General features: G+C 36.1%; 1 protein-coding gene across 3 annotated transcripts in view; it reads right to left on the bottom strand.

Annotated features, from left to right (window-relative positions):
• tjp2a (tight junction protein 2a (zona occludens 2)) overlaps window positions 1-23,676 on the bottom strand; it is a 41,907-nt gene that overhangs the window by 13,109 nt on the left and 5,122 nt on the right. Inside the window, exons 2-10 of one of the 3 annotated variants that reach the window (XM_048174805.1) lie at window positions 18,302-18,431; window positions 7,767-7,820; window positions 7,256-7,380; window positions 5,604-5,706; window positions 4,778-5,483; window positions 4,588-4,691; window positions 2,454-2,607; window positions 1,419-1,530; window positions 172-290 (exon numbers count right to left, since the gene is read on the bottom strand). In XM_048174805.1, the coding sequence (XP_048030762.1) occupies window positions 172-290; window positions 1,419-1,530; window positions 2,454-2,607; window positions 4,588-4,691; window positions 4,778-5,483; window positions 5,604-5,706; window positions 7,256-7,380; window positions 7,767-7,811 (1,468 nt within the window). In that variant the 5' untranslated portion in view covers window positions 7,812-7,820; window positions 18,302-18,431. Of the gene's footprint in view, window positions 1-171; window positions 291-1,418; window positions 1,531-2,453; window positions 2,608-4,587; window positions 4,692-4,777; window positions 5,484-5,603; window positions 5,707-7,255; window positions 7,381-7,766; window positions 7,821-15,204; window positions 15,303-18,301; window positions 18,432-23,676 lie in introns of those variants that run through there. The other 2 variants (XM_048174797.1, XM_048174789.1) reach the window with 2 other exon arrangements.

Genomic DNA, 23,676 nt, shown 5'->3' with positions numbered 1-23,676 from the left:
CACCCCTATGTTAGAGCTGAACTCTGCAGGACAGTGCAGGAGAAGGATTGTTCACCCCTGCTCTAGTCTTCTGATTCTACATGGTGAAAATAACCAGAATTATGAGATGGAAGATTGCATTAAATAATTCAATTTCTAATGAATGACTGCAGTCTGGAGGAAACGTGGTACCTGGAGACTCACTGCGAGGCTCATCTTTCTCTACAGGTGGAGGTGGCAGCTCCGCTGGCGCTGCTCTGAATGGAGTCGGCATCGCTCCCATTTTAGCCAGTCTGCTAGGAGGCTCATCTCTACCAACAAAAGACAGAAAACCAGTAACGACCCTGAACTGTAAAAAGCCTTCAAGCACTCATAGAACTAACGCACAAGAACAAACCTCTTCCAGAAGCTCAAACGTGCTGCGTAACCAATGAGATTCATTATGAGGTTAATTCTCATGTGTTACGCAGCACGTTTGAGCTTCTGGAAGAGGTTTGTTCTTGTGCGTTATTTAAGTCAGGTTGAGCTTCTGCTTATGTTCGCTGATCAATGTTTACATGCGTGTAAATGCCTAAATTAAATCTTTTCATCATAAGCAAACGATTCTCTTCAGAAAATTTGGACTAAACTGCTCGATTCATATGGATTAGTTTTACAATCTCTTTTTGATGCGTCAAAGTGGTAGCAACAAAAGCAGTCAATGGAAGAAAATCTGACATTCTGTCATCAAAAAGATTTTCATTTGTACTCCGAAGATGAACGAAAGTCTTACGGGTTTGGAATGACATGAGGGTGAGTAATTAATGACAGAAAGTTTTATCATAAATTATATTGTTTTATAATTTTATTAGGTGTATATTAGGTATACCATCAATCGAGTCCTCATTGTTTTTATGCTCTAATTATAAACCAAATCATTTCATATGAAAGTTATCACACTCGAACATATTAATTTAGCTAATGTAGGTAATTTATTGCATAGCTATTTGTTCTAAAGGGTAGCTTGACTGTAGTTTAAATATCAACTTGTAACTTGGCAAGCTAGTTACTCACAGGTAATTAAGTCGCTCTGTAACACTTTACAATAAGGTTCTATGGCTAGTTAATGCATTAACAAACTTTAAATAACAATAAGCAATACATTTGTTACAGTATTTATTAATCTTTGCAAACTGTTCATTGTTAGTAGTCATGTTAGCTCAGGCCAATTTAATAATATGAAGAAATACAACTTTTCATTTTAATAATGTATTAGTAATTATTTTGAAATTAACATGAACTAAGAATAATAAATGCTGTAATAGTATTTTCATTGTAAGTTCATGTTTAACAAGTGGAAACATATTGTAAAGTGTTACTATTTACTCTAATGTTTGCAAACAATAACAGGTCATATTAATAACAGGTCAATTAATTCTTAGAGTATGGTAGTGTATTACCTGCTTTTTTCTTGTAGCCTCTCATTAGAGGAGTGTGATGAGAGGTCTGAGTGATGGCTCCGCCGATCTTCCTGAGGAGAATATGAGCGGTACGACTCAATCTCCGAGATATCTGCAACATACAGTAGATGTCATCATCACACTGGAACAAGCCACATGCTTCAGGAAAATGGGGCATGATGGGTTATACACGTCCCACTTATATTTAGGGATAAAGGTTCAAATCCCTAACCCTGAGCAAAAGAAAACAGGTTTATAATTAAAAACAGATTTGCTTTCTTTCGTTCTTACATTATTTGATCTAAAAACCAATACGGAGGATTTTTGAGAAAAATATGAATAAACAACTTCCAAAACAGGGGACGAGTCTCGCTTGGAGTTGATAAAAAGACATTTTTCATAAGCTTTGGATTATGTGTAGAGTTTATGTAATCCTCCTAAAGCCAAAAGCCTTTCTCTCCAATCCAGTGTCAGTACAGCAGTTCAAAAACAGTCGAGAGGTCAGAGGTCTCTTAGAGATTAGGGCTGGGTATTGCCAAATACCTCACAACATCATACATATCACAAGGTAATTATATAAATACAAGAAATATTTAATCAAACAATAATTAATATGAATGATTGTTTATTAAATATGCAAGGATCTTAAGTATTGATTCAATACAGTGAGAAAAATATGACCATTTTTATGACTGTATCAGCAGCCCTTGTAGACCTTTGAATCACCAAAAAATAATTATGACTTTCTTACATCCATAAAAATGAACAGGGCCATACACACATACACACATCCCCCTAATACCACTTTACACCAACAGCAACAACAAAAAGCAAATCATCATTCATGGCTTTGAAGTAAAGGCTACTGGCCCTTTGATATATGTCCCAACCCAACTTTCTGTTTTAATAGGAAATACATCAGTGGCAAAGTGAAAACTGCTCATCAAGCCATTTTAGAGGGCTTTAATTCAATCAGAAATGTTGTGATTGATTAACTGCTAATGCGGTTTTGTTAGGGTATGTAGAGCCACTAACCATCCATTTCCGAGTCACTGTCTGCCATGGGTGGGATTCGGATGAGAACCTGACTGCGATCCCTCTGCACCATCAGCTGCAGCTTCCCACGAGACTTCTCAATCAGCTTTCCAGCATCGCTCAGAGACAGATTCTCTGTGACCGTACCATTAATCTGACACACACACACACAAAAAAAAATAATTATTTCAAACTTTTGGATAGTAGTGTGTTATTTTTCATTTATTTTTTTTACATTTTCTGAAGAAAATGAGTAGTACATGCTTTAGAGCAAAACACGAGACAAGGCTGCAGGCTGTAATGGATGTGTCGAAAGGTACACAATGCTAAAACAGAACTTAACTTACCCCTAACCCTACACCAACACCCTAACAGACAGCTTTCACAACCAATTGTAAAGACCTTTCGCAAGCCTATTACTCCGACCTTCAGATACCCACACTTGAAACACATTAACACAATTCAGGAGTAATGCCATGTGGTTGCTACATTTTTCCTGAATAGTTTGTTGTGCAGTTGCTAAGGTGTTGTGGGTGAAAGACACTAATAAGCCCGGAAGTTGTTTAAACTTGTTTTTGTCTAAATTATGCAACATGTATTTTTTTTCTTTTGACTGTTTTTTTTAAAAGGTTAGTTCACCCAAACATGAAAATAATGTCATTTATTACTTACCCTCATGCCGTTCCACACCCGTAAGACCTTCATTAATCTTCGGAACACAAATTAAGATATTTTAGTTGAAATCCGATGGCTCCGTGAGGCCTTCATAGGGAGCAATGACATTTCCTCTCTCAAGATCCATAAAGGTACTAAAAACATATTTAAATCAGTTCATGTGAGTACAGTGGTTCAATATTAAAATTATAAAGCGAAGAGAATATTTTTGGAGCGCCAAAAAAAACTAAATAACGACTTATTTAGTGATGGCTGATTTCAAAACACTGCTTCAGTAAGATTCGGAGCACAAATGAATCAGTGTATCGAATCATGATTCGTATCGCGTGTCAAACTGCCAATGGCTGAAATCACGTGACTTCGGCGCTCCGAACAGCAGATTCGATACACTGATTCATTGTGCTCCGAATCTTCCTGAAGCAGTGTTTTGAAATCAGCCATCACTAGATAAGTCGTTATTTTGTTTTTTTTTGGCGCTTTTCTAGTCGCTTTATAATATTAATATTGAATCACTGTACTTACATGAACCGATTTAAATATGTTTTTAGTACCTTTATGGATCTTGAGAAAGGAAGTGTCATTGCTCCCTATGGAGGCCTCACTGAGCTATTGGATTTCAACAAAAATATCTTAATTTGTGTTCTGAAGATGAACGAAGGTCTTACGGGTGTGGAACGACATGAGGGTGAGTAATAAATGACAGAATTCTCATTTTTGGGTGAACTAACCCTATAATGTCTGTTATTCGTATTTTTTGATTTCTCTTTTATATTTTGGATGCAAAGCACCTTGTGACACTTGCTCTAGAAAGGTGCTATAGAAATAAAAATTAATTACCTACTCTTCCGTGTCATTCTCATACGCTGTTTACGTTCAGCGTTTCCAGGTTCTACGTCTGAACGGCGAATCATTATTGGCGGAGACTGTTCATGTGAGCGGCATGACGCATTCGTGTGATGCTGATGCGGGAGCTGGCCAATAATGAGTCGCCGTTCTGATGTAGAGCCTGGAAGCGCTGAACGTAAACAGTGAATGAGAATGACACAGAAAGCCATTTAGTACCTTTCTGGACCTTGAAAGTGGTGGTTAAATGGCTAACTATTGAAGAGTCATATACCTCTCAGATTTCATCAAAAATACCTTAATGTGTGTTCCGAAGATTAACGAAGGTCTTACAGGTGTGGAAGGACATGAGGGTGAGTAATTAATGACAGAAATATCATTTTTGGGTGAACTAACCCTTTAAGGGTTTGGAAAGACACTGGAAGCCAACAGAAGCAGAAGGGGTAGGAAAAGCACTAGTAAGCCGGGAAGTTGCTACTAGTGTGTCACGAACCGAAGCTCCGATTTTAACTCCTTTTCTATGTAAAGCACTTTGGTTTACCATTGTGTATGAAATGTGCTATATGAATAAACTTGCCTCGCTAAGGCATTCTGAGTGGCTGTTCAAGAGACTTACTTTCAGAATAATGTCGCCTTCTTGTAGTTTGCCTTCTTTGGATGCCAGACCTGTGCTTGTCATCTCTTTGATGAACAACTGACTGCCAAGACGGAGGCCGTATTCTGGACAAACATGGGAAAATGTTAGAGGTTGAGCTGCAGGTTAAAACTGGAAAACAAACATATAAATGAAGACTGTGCATATCTACCATCATTGGGGCGGTTCTTTAGAAGAGTCACACTGAGCGGCTTCTCCAAGGGTTCTTGTCGTGGTATGGGCAAGATATCCAGCTGGTCTCGACTGTTACTCCTCTTCATGGGTTCGTCCTGGCGGTGATCGTACCTCCTGCGCTCATGGTCACTGGCTAAATTCTCTCTGCTGTAGCCACGAGCAGGTTCTGGCCTGTGCTGAGTATCTGGACTATGGGATCTGTCCAGTGTACGGTCACTGCGGTATCGTCTGTCTGGACTTCGTTCTCTGTCCAGGGTGTGTTCGCTGCGATAGCGTCGATCTGGACTGTAGTTGCGGTCCAGCGTGCGGTCGCTTCGGTAACGTCGGTCTGGACTATGGTCGCGATCCAGGTTGTGGTCACTTCGGTGATGCCGATCGGGACTGCGCTCGTGGTCCAGGATTCGCCCGCGGCTGCCGTCTCTTCTGTACTGTCTGTCGGGGCTCACACCTCGCTCCATGCTCCTCCCGCGACTGCGCTCATAGCCACGCTCCCGCTCGTCAGGATAGCCACGCTCCCGCTCCAAGCTGGCATCACGATCAGGGTAGCTCCGTCCGCTGTAGATGCTACGCCGGTCCTGGTCGTAGTCGTAGTCATCGTTGTAGTCGCCACTGAAAACGCGGTCATCTGGAGATGGGGCACGTTTAAGCACGTTGACGGGAATTTTTCTAGATCTCTTTACCGTCTGATGAAGGGTGGGAACAAAAATTAATTGCTCATTCATTAAATCTTGGATTCAGCCGTCTACAAAAAAGTGCTTGATCTTTACTACAATCAAAATGACAAATAAAAATGTTTCACTCACGATTTTGGCTACTTTGCCACATTTGCGGAGAGTCTGCACTGCAAAGGAGTGTGGGACACCGTCCATGGGCACAGCATTGACCTGGATCACTCTGTCATTTTCGCTGTACATCATCATGAAATACTATTAGTCAACGCTCTTATAATGCTCGTTCACACATACCGTGTCTTTGCGTCTAAAAACGCAAGACACAGCGCTCCGGAATGGTTTTTAAAAAAAGCACAGCAAAGAACACGAGGGTCTCTCGAGGGTCTCTCACGAGATGCACTTGAGACGTGATGCAATAACAAACAAATAAAACAGTTGCCACACCAACTTGCTACTGTAAACAGAAGCTCGCAACGCTTGCCCTGCCTCCGAGTTCTTCTGATTGGTCCATTGTTTTTGAACTGACATTGATAAGCGGCGCTGAGTGTAAAAGTTGAAATTCTTTTGACACAGCATCATGTGCGAGGTGCTTCAAAAGACGCGAGACGCAAGCGTAACGGTCATACACATCCTTCTATCACGTGTTTACATAGAAAAACAATGGAAAAGTAGGGCATTGGAGTAGAAAAACACGTTCTGTGTTCAAATCCAACAAGTATCAGCACTTCGGTGCTGACATTTAAGTCAATATTAAAAACTGAATCATGAATTGAAATTTGAATAATTGTTGGTAGACAAAAAAATAAAAATACTATATTTGTATTTCTGAGTTTATTTGTCTATTGCTTATAGTTTCTTGCCTCTTTATTACTGACTGTTTACTTGAATAAGAATACTGAAAATATTTTTGAAAATTGAGAAATATTTTAAGGACACGTGCCATTGCTGTAATTTGTTATTAATTTTTAAAAATTCTATAATACGATATGTAATATATGTATGTATTCATAATTATATCAATATATTATTTATATATATTTTTTACAACTTTTCAAATAAATATAGTGAGTTCATTAGCATATTCGTTTTCACTGTGGTATCGAAACTGGTAGAGAATTTTAATTGGCATTACTACAAAAATGCTTTTTCACTTTAATTAACACTCCAGGGCCTTTCACACGTGAACCAGTTAGCCTTGGGTCATTCTAAACCCAGGGTAAACGGAACACTGGGTTATCTTGCTTCACATTTCACACGGCTCAAAATTTGTCTGACGTTAACAATTAATCCTGGGTATTTATAAACTGCCATTTCACTGTTCATTCCTAAACTCTGGGTTAACATCCTTATTTGCATATTTGTGGTGTCATTGTCATTGATTGGACGAATGCTGAACGCAATATATTTGCATAAAGCTCATCCTCGTATTATATATTGCCGACTGTACTATCACGTTTATACTGAATGGACTTTTTGGACTATAAAAGGTAAGAATGAAACCGTCTCTTCCTTCCAGTTGACGTGTTTTCTGTCACCATTTGACATTTTCAAATGGATAAGAGCGTAAAAGCGGCTCTAATCCTGCTCTAGAACAGGGTTTCATAACCCTGGGTAAAAAGCAGTGCTTACCACACTTCTAAATTACAGGTGTGAAATGTTATTTACCTGGGATTAAAAGCAGGATTTAGAATGACGATAACCCAGGGTTAAGCACAGTGTGAAAAGCCCTTTAAGGATTACAAATCTTATCAAATGTTGGGATGCTTTTAATATGTATAGCTTACAATAACAAGCCATCTGCAGGACCCCCTTGCAGCACATCAGATACGACAATTGACATTTCTCCACTTTCTTCGTTTGGGTTGTCCCGTCCTCCAGACACAGCAATGCCAAAGCCCATCTTGGAGTCCTTTATCAAGGCAAAGAGTCTATTTAAAATTTCATTGCTTCTATTCCTAGAAACCAGGCAGCAATAACTATTTAATAAGATACCCTGGAATTACATTTATACAACAGTTATATTAAAAACAAGGATATGTGCAATTCAGTTCACCAGGACGATGATGCAATGTGTTTTCTGCAGCAGTGGATGTATGGCAGTCTATCTGATTACACAATAGAAATGCTAGAGCTGCAGAAACTACACACTTGACATTTAAGCAATAAAAAGCTCCTATAACTACACCAGAATGCAAAGCTTTTCAGTGAGAAACCAAAAGGCTAGAAGCTAGTAATCAGGAACAATTAGAACTTTGTTGCTCTCCAGAAAAACGCCCTGTAGGGTCAGGTACTCACCCTCTGTAGGGTCACAGTGTACTGCTCCCACACCGTCTCCTCCATGACTGGGTTCTGAAACGGTATGAACAGTATTACATGTAGGACAGTGATGGACAGAGTCAAGTTACAGCAGATATCCGTGATCTACTGAGCAAAATCTGCAGCGTGGTGCTGCCACAGTGAAAAACTATATGAGTGCTTCTCTTCCAATGCAACTACACGAGGTAATCTGAACACTCAGTGAACTGACTGAACAGAGGGTCTGAAATCAGGGAAAAACAGAAATTAAGAGATCTGCAAGAAAAAAAAAATCATTAAGAAAAACTGACTATCATTGAGCTACATGAGGACTGCTGGGAAATGATTAAAAAAAATGTATGGCATGACCTCTTTAAAATAATACATTATTTGAAAGTAATTATTTTAAAAGGGAACCTGGCCATTGAGTTAAACACTATAAACATGGCCTTTAGTATCAGTCTGACAACCATGTGACGACCTGCGCCATCAAGCGCCTCTAGTTACCTCTTCATCCAGCCGTGCGCACACTGGGTGATTATGATTGTTGCTCTTTAATCTCCTCAGCCAAATATGAATCCCAGTATTGCCCTAAATAACTCTCAACTCACAATCCACAACTGGCACAACTGATGCCTTTTAGCATTTCATGTATAAATGATTTCAACATTTATAAATGTATAAATGTTTTTTTTCCTCATGCTATAATCTAATACGGTATCATTGCACAAGTTAAATCAAATTAAATACTGCAACACCTCTAAAGCAATCACACACTTGTCTTCATAATACATGCTTGCACCTCATTGATCATGCAATTTTGATGAGTATTGCTTTGTTTTAAGAAGTGGCAGACGCCAAATTACCAAAAGCTTAGCTCATTAATGTTTTGAGGTTTTTCACAAATAATTTAACATGATCTTTTACCATTTTGATAAGGCTAGAATTCAATAAAACAACAACTTCAAAAATTTACTGTGTCATTGATATTCTCATTGCTGACCAATTCAAGTGCTCAAATGATCTTTAGCATTTTTAGGTCAGTGGGACTGAACACCAATCATTGGTCTAGTGGTAATGTTTTTAGTTTGGAAGCAAAGGATTTCTGAAGTAATATTAAGTAATATTGAAAATTGGAAGTTTAAGTAATATTTTATTTATATTCTAATTTTTATTTACTTTTTATTTGAATAACACAAAATTGCATCTGTACGTCAGTAAATTAATGGAAGTGGGGAAACGTTTGTTTTAGGGCTGTCACTAATGATTATTTATTTTGGTAATCGATTAATTGTTTGATTATTTTGACAATTAATCGAGTAATTGGATATTTTTTGTGTTAATAAAAACAGACCTAAGCAAACAATAGCCTTTGAAATGACATATATACACATATATACACACACACACATATATATATATATATATATATAACAATGAAGCAATGATCTTTGGTTCAAGTATCAAAAGCAAGTAATCAAGTAATCAAATGCCTGCAGGAGGGCCTGGTGTTGTTACACTTTACAGCAGATCAAATCCTTGTTTAATATTGGCCAAACGACATTTAATTCAAATGTTCACCTAATCTATAATATTTGGTCACTTCTTTATGATAGAAATGCTACAGCCACTGAAATTACTTGAACACGAATATGTGGACAAAAAAACAAGCAAACTCACAGAGAGAGGGTTTAAACTTATTTTGAAATTGTGATGAACAGTTTGCATATTTAAAAACCCATTGATGTATAGGTTTATAAATGATTTACCTTACAAATCTGATGAAATGGTGCACATTGTGAATGTTGCAGCCTCTGTGAATTAACAATAGTACTATGCTATTGTATAGTTTTTAAATAGTTTTAATACATTGTGCAGCCTTACAAAACAGTCTAATAATGCGGTTCATGGATTCTCCTCTGTGGAATGTGCCACTTCCGGTATTTTGTCAGTTACTCAACACGAGTAAATTGCAATCAATGATTTTTTATTTTTTTATTTTATAAATCGAGTACTCGAATTTAATAAAGGAATCGTGACAGCCCTAGTTTATTTGCATTTCGTTAGGTGATATCACTAGGAAAAAATATTGAAACTGAGTGGAGTGTGTGCGGAGAGCTGTGTGCAGGGAAGAAAATGACTTTCACATTCACCACTGATAACAACCACAAACAAACTTAAATTCCAGCACTGGACCAACACTTCTTTTAGCATACATGGACAAAATGAAAAATCCTGCTCAAAAATGAAATTATTCCACAGAATTTGATATATTTTGTGCTGTGAAATATTTTGTAAAGCGGTGGGGACAAAATCAACCATGGCCAAAAGTTTGGAAACATGTTCCACCTGTCCACACTGTTAACTATCAATATAAACATAGCAATATCACACTGAAGATGTGAAAGCACCTTAAAAGCATTTTTGTAAATCAACACAGTTGCTTAATTGTTTAACCACTGTCAATTGCAGTAAACCACTGATTCTAATGGTTCTCTGAATTGGAAACACCTGTTACATTTACACATCTACCCAGAAAACAAACTATAACACCATCCGTTTTCTTAACCACCACAAATTACAGTGTGATAAACTTGGAGACAACTTCTCAACACATTCCTAAACCTTGGCTATCAACCTCAAAGCAAATTCTACATCAAAGTATAAAATAAGAAAAACAAAAAAAACATAGTTTCTCTAAAGAGTACCTTGGCCATACTTTACACCCCTACTAAATACTATGCCATTACATTTAAAGTCTAAACGACAACCTATGTTGACAGTAGATGAAGAGCCATTTGGCAAAAATTAAATGGTACCAGATGAACAAATACAAACAAACAAACCAAACTAAAAAGTTACATTCCACCCGAACTGTATAAGACATTAACAGATGTACAGGCGAGAGAACTGAAAGCGCGCTTACGATGCCCTGGAGGATGCGAATGGCCTTGATGGTGTGCGCCCATTTTCTGTGCAGCGAGAGGACCGTCTTCATGTTGTCACCTCTGCCGTGAACACAGTGTCTCTGGGCCAAATCGAATCACCCCTCAGCACAATGCATCTGTCTGCCTTTGACGTAAGACTGATGCCGCTGGCCTACATTCAGCGCAAATCCCACTGTCCACAGCGACCCACAGCAGCCATGCCGTAAAAAACGGGGCAGCTGAGAAGCTGTCTACTGCTAAGGTATTAAATTAAAATTCCATTTAAATTCATCAAATGACACAGCTCTATCTGGGTTAATATTAAAAGCTTTTTGTGGCTTAGGGAAGGCAAGTAGCACCTTTGGTACAACAATGCTTTTGGATTGGGATTTTTTTCCTGCAAGATACTTTTGAACGTGCAGGACAAGCGGGACTGGTAGATTAGCAGTGATTCCATCACTTTAAATATAATTTAGAAGGATTATGGGGTTTGGAGCATCTAAGCACCATACAGAATTGAACGGCATACTATAATAGTACTATATTAGTAAATTGCGCAGTACTAAATGTCATAAACGGTTTTATGATCTATGATGGCTTTCTAACTCAGCCTCAAATCTTATCCATGAAAGGATTAACGTGTGGCATATGAGCTGCCCTCATTTCTTTTTTTCTGTGGTAACCAGAACAGATTACTGAAGAATGATGTCAAAGAATTGATTTCTCACTGTAACTGAGCTTATATTGTTGCGTTGTACAGGAGCAGGTCTCCAAGCTCTCAGTCCAACACCACAACAACAGACTGACTAAGCTAACCTAGTAAAGGACCTGAAGTGTGAAACAAATTCAGCTTGGTTTCCTGCCCTCTTCTGAGGGGCATTAATGAGATAGACATTGATTGAGGGTTGATTTTCAAATATAAACTGGGAAAGAGCTAGATCTCACACTCACTCACTATGAACTGTCTTGAAACAGGAGCAGCCAAAAAGTTTGGAAAAACTTGCAATTTATTTTTCTGTTGATCTTAAAGACCTTCTGATCTAAAGGCTTTTGCTTGAAAATAGCTTTTATAGATAAATTAAACTCTGTATGTATGAACTTCCTCACAAAACTAAAAATTAAATTCAAGAAGACATTTATGAAAAGGATGAATTGGACCGGACAGGTAAGGAAAAACAACCAACATGTATCCAGCAGACATCTGTGTTCATTTGTGTATATATGTGTGCTATCAGTCATAGTTCTGCTGATAACACATTTTTCAAAAGTGTACAAAAATTTAAGAAAGAGTAGGTTTTGACTGGTACTTCACAACACCTTTCAAAAGTCTGGGGTCGGTAGGACTTTTTTTTTTTAAAGAAATCTCTTCTGCTCACCAAGAATCCAGCGTTAGCGTCAGTTCTGGCAGGTCACGTCAGTCAAGCTCGCATCAGCTGACTCCCAGGTGACTTATGTCTACCTATAGGAATATGACGCCTACCACAGCATCTGTATATAAGCTCCTCAGTATTATCAGCAGCTATTGCATTTTTCAGGAGCAAATTACCCTCCTCCATCCCCAGCTCCTCCTCTCTTCAGTCAGGAATGGCCTTATGATTCCCGTTCTTAATATCTGCCAACACTTTATTTTGATGCTCCCCAACAGACATTCCAATAACTATAAGTAACTTTGTCAACTTATTCTTCTAACCCGAACCCTAATATCTTAACATTATACTCACATTCTACTAATACTCCAGTGAGAGTTAGTTGACATGTAGTTTAGGGCTGTCAAATGATTAATCGCGATTAATCGCATACAAAATAAAAGTTTGAGTTTGCATAATTTATGTGCGAGTACTGTGTGTAATTATTATGTATATATATATATATATATATATTATATATATATATATATATATATATATATATATATAAATAAATACAAACACATTCATGTATATATTTGAGAAATATTTACAAGTATATGTATTTATTTATATTTGTATATAATTTATATTATATATAAATAAAAATATTTTGTACAGAAATAACATATTTCTCTTAAATATATACATTAATTTGTGTGTATTTATATATACATATTAATTACACACAGAACTCACACATATATTATGCAAACTCAAAATTTTATTTTGTATGCGATTAATCGCGATTAATCGTTTGACAGCCCTAATGTAGTTGCAAAATTACTTATAGTTAGTAGAATGTCTAAAGTGGACCATCGAAATAAAGTGGAACCTGATTTTTACTTGATTATATATTAAAATGTAATTTATTCCTGTGATCAAGGCTGAATTTTCATTACTGAAGCATCATTACTCCAGTCTTCAGTGTCACATGGTGCTTCAGAACTCATTCTAATATGCCGATTTGATGCTCAAGAAACATTTCTGATTATTATCAATGTTGAAAACATTTGTGCTGCTTCATATTTTTGTGGAAACTGATTTTTCAATTAACAAAAAGTTATAAGGAACAGCATTTATTTAACATATAAATATATTACAACATTTAAGTTAAATAAATGCTGTTCTTTATAACTTTTTGTTAATTAAAAAAAATGAACAAAATTAACAAAACCTTGCAAAGATACTGTCACAAAAAGTATAGAACATTTAAAGATGCAATCCACTAAGTTGTGATATTATCTTCACTTCTCAAGCAAAATGTATATAAAACTTGAACTTGGAAAGCAAAAAAAAAAAAAAAAACTACACTTTTATATTATAAAACTTTGAATTAATAAATTACACTGGAAGAATGGAATGATACAAAGAAATTCTGACCCTTTAAAGTCCAAAACAGTATTTATTTTTTGTAAATTTTGTAAATTAAATCAAAAGAGAAAAACCTCTCAATTATAATTTATAATGTAAACATGCACAAGTATCCATCTACTGCTTTGACACTAATAAGTTTTCTTGAAGACCACAAAAATAGATTTTTGTCAAGGTCAACACAAGGAAATAACTGCATCTAAAAAACAAACTGTGAATCTGCTCAGAACTGGCCTTCTTCCAAAACTGACCATGCCATGACCAAAGTGTGACTGTGCTGCAGGAAGAGCCACAAGGCAACCTTAAAAAAATCTGACGTGCAGAAAGATGACAAGAAGATATTCACAGCTAGATTTCCCCTTGAGCCATGTGAAAGTCAACAATTTGGAGGAACATTACCTAGTCTTGTGACACTAAAAAATAATCTCTGAGCTGTGATAGTATACACTGACACAAACCAAACACTGCATATTATTACACACTGGGAAAACCTCTACAGAGTAGTGTGGTGGTGGCAAAATCTCACCCGCGTGATGTTACTGTGCAGCAAGGATCGAAAACCCCCCCAAAACAAAACAGGAGGACAAAAGACAGAAGCTAAAATCCTCTATTTAAGTAAATAATCTAAAAGGGTGTATACTTTTTATAGACACTATTGATTAAATTTTAAAGCATTTACAGTTCAATCAAGTAAGGTATACCATTCACGAGCCATCGGAAAACATACTGAAGCGTATATGCGGTCTGCTGTTGGACAGAACAGGCACAATGTGTGCAGACAGCAGCAGCAGACAGAACTCCCTCTGCATTATAGATAAGCAGCTTTAGCTGTCTGTCTGCGTCCCTTCAAAAAGACTGAAATCAGTGAACGACAGCTTTCATTCCAAGTTTCCAGTGAAAAAGTCTCATTTCAGATGATGCATAATAGACTCATGATGAGTGTTACATAAAGACCATAAATCTAATCCAGGTTTGGGTAAAACAAGTAGATATGGAATGAGATTTTTTTTTTTTTTTTTCAAATTTCTTTTCGGTTTGCTGTAAAAACAAAGACTAATGAACAAGAAAATGAGCTAAAATAAAATTCAGATACATAGTAACCAAACAATTAACAACTATCCTATAATATATTGATGTGTTGCAGATTGTGACGGATTATGATGCTATATTGTGAAACTGGTGTGGTGGTCCCTCTGCTGGTGACATTTTAAAAATATCTCAAATCCTTTTTTTCTACATATTAAATAAAATAATGAATGATTATGAGTATATTCAATATTAAATATATGAGTATTCAATATTAATACTCAATATATGAGTATTCAATATTAAATAATTAGATTTAATTAATTAAACAATTATATTTCCTGTGTGTACATGAGAATCATATATTATGTTCCCTAAAGCTGCTTATGCAAAAAGTAAAAAATAAAAAAAATGTATTCGTTAAATATCGCTTGCGATAGAAAACAAGTGTCGTCATAATTCTGATTTATACACTTTTTATAAACACTTGCTGAACTCAACACAAACATTTGTAACGTGTTATCCTGACGTTTAGATACATTCGTACATATTAATACATATTGTATTACAGAAGGAAGCAGGTGGTTGTTCGTGTAATGTGGACACGAGAAACTGTGTGCCTCAGAGAAAAGACTGAGTTTAAGTTCAAAAGTACGCTCTGTGAAATTAAAATAAGCTAACTGGACAAGTTTTAGCAGTACTCACATGACAATAGTCCATAACATTTCTACTCAGAAAGAGCCGCCTCTCCACAATAACGGGCATCTCGCAAACTACACTAAAGCTGAACTCTGTTTAAAATATCACGGGCAGTGAATAAAACAGTTAATAACGCAGAAACCTCTGAATAGCGACAACAGAGGCGCCTAAAACATTCAAACTATTGTACTGTAAATCCCGAACTTACCAATAAATCACTGGGGGAGGTAATGATAGCCAGTGTATTTTAACCTCTGCTAAATATGCGCCGGTTCCCTATTTCTTCAAATTACATTGGCTTCATCATGACCGTTATACGTGGTTAAACATGTTTTGAGGAATTACACAACGAGAAATGCAGCATTTCTTTCATAGCGTGCCCTACGAGGTACAATGGACGGTTCCAAAATCCCTTATCTATCGACTGTATTTGCATATCGGTGGAGGGTGGAGGGCAGAGGGCGGCTTTGCTCGTTGAACATCAATTAGCTCTTGCTGGCATTGCTTAGCAACCTTACTGGAACTTCCAGACACGTTACTTACGTATAATTATATTCAAGTCTTCCTAAGTCTCATATTTGCTATGAGATGATATGATAGGACTAAAACGTTTGGAATTCCAAACTTCCTAAAGCCCTACTCGGGCGGGATTAGTTTTACATGGAGAGTCAGGTAACTTAATCGTTACAAAAGCCTTTCTGCTACTTTAATCTTGCCCGAATCGGCCAATTATTCATGTGGCGCTGAAGACTAAATTTGCTTAGTAGTTGTTCCGTGCCATTACCGTCAACTTTCCATGTACAAAAGTTGTTTCTCTGATTTTCCAAATCTCTGAAATAGGCAAGACCCATGGAAATAAAAAAAAAAGAGGCGCCTCACAGCTCATTCACAGAGTGATAAGTGGCTTTCCTAAAGTATTTTATTTAAGAGATTATGCATGGTATAAATAAACAAACAAGCACATAATGCAAATATAACTGGAGCCAAGTGGGAACTTGAGGTTTATATTTCGCTATGGCCCTAAAAGGCTTTCAGACAAGCACATTAACAGCAAACAAGCAAATAAAGTCTCCAAACAATTCATTTACTCTGACTGTTCAGTGTACAAATGTAGCTTTTAACATCCTTTCACACAATCACCATCAAAGGCTGTGTAACATCTTCACATTAAAAAGAGTAACTACACTGGACAAAAAAGTACTATAGTATTACCATACAAAGTACGACATTCAGTACAATACAATGGAGCAATATGAATTTCACCATAAAATCAAAATCGACAATTCTTATTTTTACGGAATATCGCATGATTTATTGTAAATAATTTATATCAGTGCACATTATTTCTGTGCCTTCATAATCTTTAATCAAAATTCCTTCCCCTCCCTCTCCTCTTCTCTGATGACGTGTTTACTGGCTTCAGGGCGGGACAACCTGTCACTCACATGATCACAACAATAGCAAACCACAACCATTCAATCAATTCCCCATGGACAAAATCAAGTCCCATCCTACTTTTTTTAATTTTTTTATTTTTTTGGTTTGAGTAACCATTTCAGTTAGATTTACGTCACAATAGAGAAGAAAAGTCTATCTCAACTTTTTCAAAGTATATATATATGATAAAAATATCTGTGAATGTGAAGACAAAAACAAAGTTTATATTTTGAATAATAAAAAGACTAATCATTCAATAATAAGATAAAAAGTAATAAAAATATAAATATCCTTATACTATATAATAATCATAAAAATACCATCATATTAACTAATATTTCTTATAGAACTTAATCCAATTCAAAGTTAATTTTTCTATAATTTATTTAAGCTTCCAAAACATTTAAAAGATTTGTGTTTGGTGCATTTGGTATGCATTTCGATCCCAACTTCCTGTATGAATATAAAATATGTTAACACACAAAAGATAAAGACTTAAAGTCGGCATGAAACTGAAGTTGCGATACTTTTTTTCCAAGTGAAACAAACAAAAACACACACAAAAAAACTTGATTTTGTCCATGGGGAATTGATTGGATGGTTGTGGTTTGCTCTTGTTGTGATCTCATGTGTGTGACAGGTTGCCCCGCCTTCGCACCAGTCAACATGTCATCACAGAAGAGAAGAGATGACGCTCAAGAGGGAAGGGAAGTTAATTTGATTCAAGATTACGAGGCACATGGATTTAAAAAATAATGATGTGCACGGATAAATCATTTATAATAAATACTGCAATATTCCATAAAAAAAAAGAATAGTAAAATGATATTACGGTAATTTTAATAATAATTGCAATTAGGGAGTGTTCAATTTAAAAAAAAAATTCTCAATTGCAATTTACTAGTGCTGATTAACCAGCAAAATACGGAAATGGCGCATTCCACACATTATTAGACTTTTCTAAGGCTGCACGATATATTTAAACCATTTAAAAATCATAATATAGCACAGCGCTATTGTGAAATCACAAAGGCTGCGATTCAATGAAATAAATATATGTGCTTTGAGTTTCAGAGTGAAGTGCAAGGCTTTATTTACATGCCTGCAGATTATGTTTCTTCCAGCACCTCAAGAGCGGCTCCGTTCACAGTAAATCCTGCTCCACACAAACTCTCTGTATTTGCTGCTTGCTTGTTTGGGTTTCCAATAATGTGAAGTTGGGAAAGCATATAAAGTCTGAAGCGCTTTGTGTTACATAGCAAAGTGTTGCACTGTTATCATTTACATGCGTGGAGCGTGTCTCAGCAGCTGAGTTAACAAACTCCATCTCTGCAAATGCTGCGAGTTTGAGTTGCTTATAACATTCATCTTGGAATGCAATGTGTGTCATTTTACCAGATTTGTAGTGTAAATCACTTATAAACCTACACTAACACAGGAAGACATTAATATGTTTCTAAGTATGCAAATTGTTGTTCATCGCGATTTCAAAATAAAAGTATAAAGGATTAATTCACTTTCAAATGACAATTACCCCAAGCTTTATTCACCCTAAAGCCATTAAAAGTCAATTAATAGTCAAAATAACTGGCCGATTACCAAAATAATCGTTACTGACACCCCTAATTGCAATATTTTCATTAGCAACTTTTGTAGAGTGCAATACCTGTAAAAGGGCTGGGTAGCTTGGAGCTGAGAGGCGTCGCAGACACAAATATTGAGCTTCGTAGGTCAAGGAAAACCTTTCCCTGTTGGAGCGGCTTGATCGGAATAACTCTATTTGGTTGGACTGGTCACTGTAACAAGATATTTTTTGGTTAATAACAATGATCACACACTCTGAATGTGTCAACAACAACAAAAATGAGTTATTGTGAAATAAGCTACATCTAGGAAGATTTTAGAGTAAACTGAGAATGAACCACTATTACTCATACAACCTAGACACATAACCACAATAATGCAGCAGTGCAAGTCAGTATACACAGTATATGCATACACAGTAAAGTACTTGTTTGAAAGCTGATCTGGTTGATCGGTTAATAGCTAAAACATTTAGTGTGTGTGCATGTAAATAAAATGTCTAAGCCTGCTATTATACCTGATCATGCAGCATGTTTTGTTGGGCTTTAGCTTAGCCTGGCACAACCTAGCTTAACAAAAGTGATTGGAGTACACAAACAGGCTGTGTTATAAATTCACAAAACATGTCAAAAGTATTGGAAGAGTAAGCACCTGCTCTGAATGTGTACACTTGATCTCCTTGGCAAGATGTGAAATTATAACAGCACTGTTCGATATAACTGATCAAACATGTTCATGAGATCTTTGCCAGTAAAGTAGCCAGGAGTAAGATTGTTTCAATAATGGGAGTCCTCAGGTTTACTGTACTGGAACAGCTAATTAAGCTTCTTAAATGTTTAATAGGTAACTAGATTTCTGAATTACGTTTCCTGACAAAACTCGCCACTAATGTTTGATTTGGCTTGACAGCTTTTCATTGATGTCTCACATCTCTTTGATAGTCTTGAGCCTACATCTGTTAAAGGAGCCACACAAAGACACTGTGGCTGCATCTGAATTGCATTAAAATTATTATTAAAATATATATATTATATATTAGAATATTTTTAATGGTAAAAGACTAAAAATGTTACAGTAAAAACCTTTAAAAAAAATTAGGCTAATAAATAAATAAATAAAAGAATAAAACAAATAAAGGAAGCAAGCAAAATATTGTTAAATGTAGTTTTTGGAAGTGAAAAAGAACAAGTCATCCTGTAATTGTAAAAGTGAAACACTGTAAATTTACATATCCAGAATTGTGACACTTGACATTTGATGGTTATTCATTGATTTTTTTTTTTTTTTAATGAACATTAGGGGTTTATATTACATTACGTTGTTAAAATAATGTTTACTGCATTATTTTAGTCTCATTTTACCATGATGGTGTTTTATATTTGTGTAAGACATTTTAAATCTTAACATGTTCCTACAGTATTTTTTCTATAAAGTTCCGACAACCACAGCTTCCATTTTCAACCGAAAATTTTACCCGCCATGTTGTCATTGTCATGTGACCTATGGCATCAGTTGCATTACTTACAATCCTCTCCTGTGGCCTCATGGGATAGAAAAGTGTCCATCATACGCACCCTTCAGAATCTCGGATGAAGTAGTATAGGTCATCAGGGCACTTTTTGCCTACTAGTTTTATGATTACTACGAATTCAGACATACTATTAATTTCACGTACTGCTTAAATTTCACCTAATACACTCAAAAAAATAACTCTTTGAACGAACATAAAAAAAATCATGGAAAGGATTTCCACATGATTAAGTTGCTTTATTTCAGCATTATGCAATTTAATGTACTTCCATTGGGTCAACACAACCAACTTAGTTTTTATTAACATTAAAGGATTATTTTTACTCTATGCAAAATCCTTGAGTTGTGACAAAACAACTGACTAAGGAAGAATCTATGTAAAATAGTTATGTCCAACTTACTCAATTCAATCATGGACAGTGGTTCCACATGATTGAGACAAGTAAAATCCAATAGAATCAACCATGTTAAATTAACTAGAATCGATTGTGTTCATTTAAAATAAAATAAATAAAAAGCAATAAATAAATAAATAAAAAATAAAATGTTTTCATATACATTGCTTTTTACAATTAATTCTTCTTGTTTAATTTTCTGATTTACATAACTTATGTGATGTTCTGTGATAGAAATCTAGATGTGATACTGGATTCATCTTAAATTGCCTTAACCAAAAACATTGTAAAGCCTAAATTGATCATAAGTCCATTGGTGGCAATAGTTTTACAATCAACATAGGCTTACAATGCTTTTGGGAAATGCAACCCAGAGCGCTACGACACTGATTATTTTCTTATTAAAGTAATATGAAAGTTTGTTAGTGGGGATTTTCCATTTCTGATGTTGGTTATTTAATTGTGCATGTGCATTTCACCTTTTTACATTTAGATTACCTTTGCCATCATCGAACACTCACTTAAAGCGAAAATTTAAGAACATTAATAATTTCAGAACATTGTTTAATGGAATCTTTAGCACATCTCAGCATGAATATGTTATATTATAATGCTATGATGCCTAAATATACTTGTAGCATTTAAAATGATTTTTTAGTGAGTGTTTTGCATGTTTGGTGCAGTTTCATTTGCTAATTATAATATCATCATGTATTACAATGTATTAAATTGTGACTTTCAAGTTCAGTCATAAGAAATAGCACACCTCTCCTTCACCGGTTATTCGATTTGAGGTACAGTATCACTCATGTCCCTAGCACAAATGGTGCAAGATGAGCGGTGTTAAGTTTAATACTTAGGGTAGGGGTTTAGCAAGCACCACCCATAATTCGGTGTTGAGCAAAACTGATTTGCTCAGTTACTACTGAACAACACAAATACTATTCAAAATCATTTGAGGAGAATTGCCACACAGAGAAGCTATGATGGTACAGAATGAGCAAACTCAAACACATCCGATCATTAGCGTTAACACACCATGAACACCATCAAACATTTTCCTTCCTAGCATCTTCTACATAACTCACCCCGAGGGTCTCCACAACCTCCGGCCGGGTGGTAACAGCTCCCGCTTGTTGAGAGGCGCGACCCCGATGGCCGCTTGCATGATGGTGATGAATTTCTTGTACTTCATTTTAAAAGTTCTCTGGTTCTCCTCCGTTCCTTAGATCTAGAGAGGCTCTCAGCAACATCCAACCTCTTTGTTTACAAACTATAACGTTACTAAATACTGACACAGCTAAGTATAATCTCATTTAAAGCGGTAAATAGTCCTTCTGTTTAACAGACCCATCGTTGCGCACACTATCTGCATTACGGAGTCTCTCTTGGTCTGTGGAATCTCATTGATGCCCATTTCGTTCTCCTCGTAGGATAAGAAGGGTGGGGGGGTGGAGAGAAAACGACAACCACGTTGGGCATGCTGGCAGAGCGTCACTCTTACATAATTCTAGAGATCTCAAACATTAGTCTAATGAAAACGCTGTGAGGGGGGATAATTGTGGTACTAAGCCGTGACAGATCATGGACGCACCCTGGCCCGTTTCTCTGTAATCCCTCCGGCGCTGCTGGCTTAGCCTCCACCCATTAACACTCATCCACAATCACGCACACATATGTACAAGATTTGTCCATTCATAAACAGACAACCATACACCATAGAGATGATTTTTTACTATGTTACTTTGGTGGAGGGATGGAGTAACTGAGCATCCAGGTCTCTCCTCCTCCCAGTATGCAATGGCATTATTGTCCAGTGGCTTGCACACTGGATTATGGGCAGGAGGAGATTGTGCTGCTCTAAGGGGCTCTAAAATCCCCTCCACACTCCAGCTCATCCAAATCACCTAAAAGCCCCGCAAATGAAACCGTCTATTTTTAGGTTATGTTACAAACATACGTTCTGTTTAAACATCAGTGAGGCGTGTTTTTGATAAGTCATGTTTTGACAGAGCAGCTCTGGTAAGGTCCAACCTCAACTGTAAAAGCTACTAAAATTCTTCAGAACAGAAACCAAATTAATCAGAGACCACAGAGTGTGATGTGTGCTGACAGACTAGCAGCAAATGACCTGAAGTGCCATAGCTATTGCAATATAGCCAAAATATTTTTTGTATAAAATATTTTTTCAGCAAAAATCATTAAGCCACTGCAAATTAGATTCTAAATATTTAATCTAAAAACAAATATTATTAATATTTAATAATATTGTTAATAAATTCATCTTTTATTCAAAGAAATAAATAAAATTGATTAACTTGTCACAAGTCAAATAGACAAGAAGGTTGCAGAACTTGTCTAATGACTAAATCAATGGCTAAAAAGCACAATAAAATCACTGCAATATTCAGATTCATTTTGCTTAATTTAATACTGGCAGGAACATTTTCACAAATATATTGTTAATATTCTGGAAAAAAAAGCCCTAATTCCAAGTTTCATACACATATCTTTTCAAATATCCTATTAGGATAATATGTGGGCAGTAGTTTTGAAAGGAACTGAGTTTGTCTATAATTAATAAAAAAATTACAGTAATTGACAGTAAGAGTATTGATCAATATATGGATGTTGACCAGTTAGCCATTTAACAGAAGTGTTCTCTCCAAAATCTAAAGACATCCTTGTCATGGATTTTGTTTAAATTTTTGTGAAATATTTTTAATATTTTGTGATTTTACACAGAAATCATTAAAGTGATTTTAAATAATATAATACATCGGCCACGCTGCACTGTAAATTTTGGAATCTCCCATTGAAAAACCAATACTGACAACTACCAAAATAAGGCTGCGGTCTTCTCTCAGTTAATCATAAAACAAGTTGCCACATGTAAATGCTATCTGAAGTATTTATATTATATAGCCTATGGTAAACCAATATAAAGTATAATAGCAATAGAAACGATCATAAGCACCTTCTAATATCAACAAAAACGACGGCTGAATAACATACTATATAAAGTCACCATTACTTGCTGAAACGTGACGTTGCTGATGTCGGCAGTGTTGTGACCTTGTTCACACAGACATGCCCGTATATGTCTCCACAGTCACAGTTCTGTTCTAACAACCACTCTCCATTATAGTCACATTACACACCATAATAGCTCTTAAACATTACAATTGCAAATACTTCACACTACAGCAGTTTAAGAGATTTAACCAGGACCGTAACCTCCTTAGACAAGTCCCCACCAATAATTAGAAATGGCCAATCGAATCAAAGAAGGCGGTCCTTACTGTTCACAGAGTGTGAATTCCAAACAATGCATTTTGATGGTGAAAGAGTGCACAATAAGATGTAAACAGATAAACATTTAATATTTGATTACTGTTTTACTATAGAAATGTTCAGCGACCAACAGTAATATCCAGTGGACTCGGTATTGGCAATTACTCAATATTCACTGACTCGGATCGAAGAAGGGACACAATAAACCTGATCGGGACATTCCTAATTTAAATGGATT

Source organism: Megalobrama amblycephala, linkage group LG2 (genome assembly GCF_018812025.1).
Source record: "Megalobrama amblycephala isolate DHTTF-2021 linkage group LG2, ASM1881202v1, whole genome shotgun sequence".
Classification (NCBI taxonomy): Eukaryota; Metazoa; Chordata; class Actinopteri; order Cypriniformes; family Xenocyprididae; genus Megalobrama; species Megalobrama amblycephala.
Note: the sequence above shows the minus strand (reverse complement) of the source record. Positions and strands in the feature narration are given on the sequence as shown.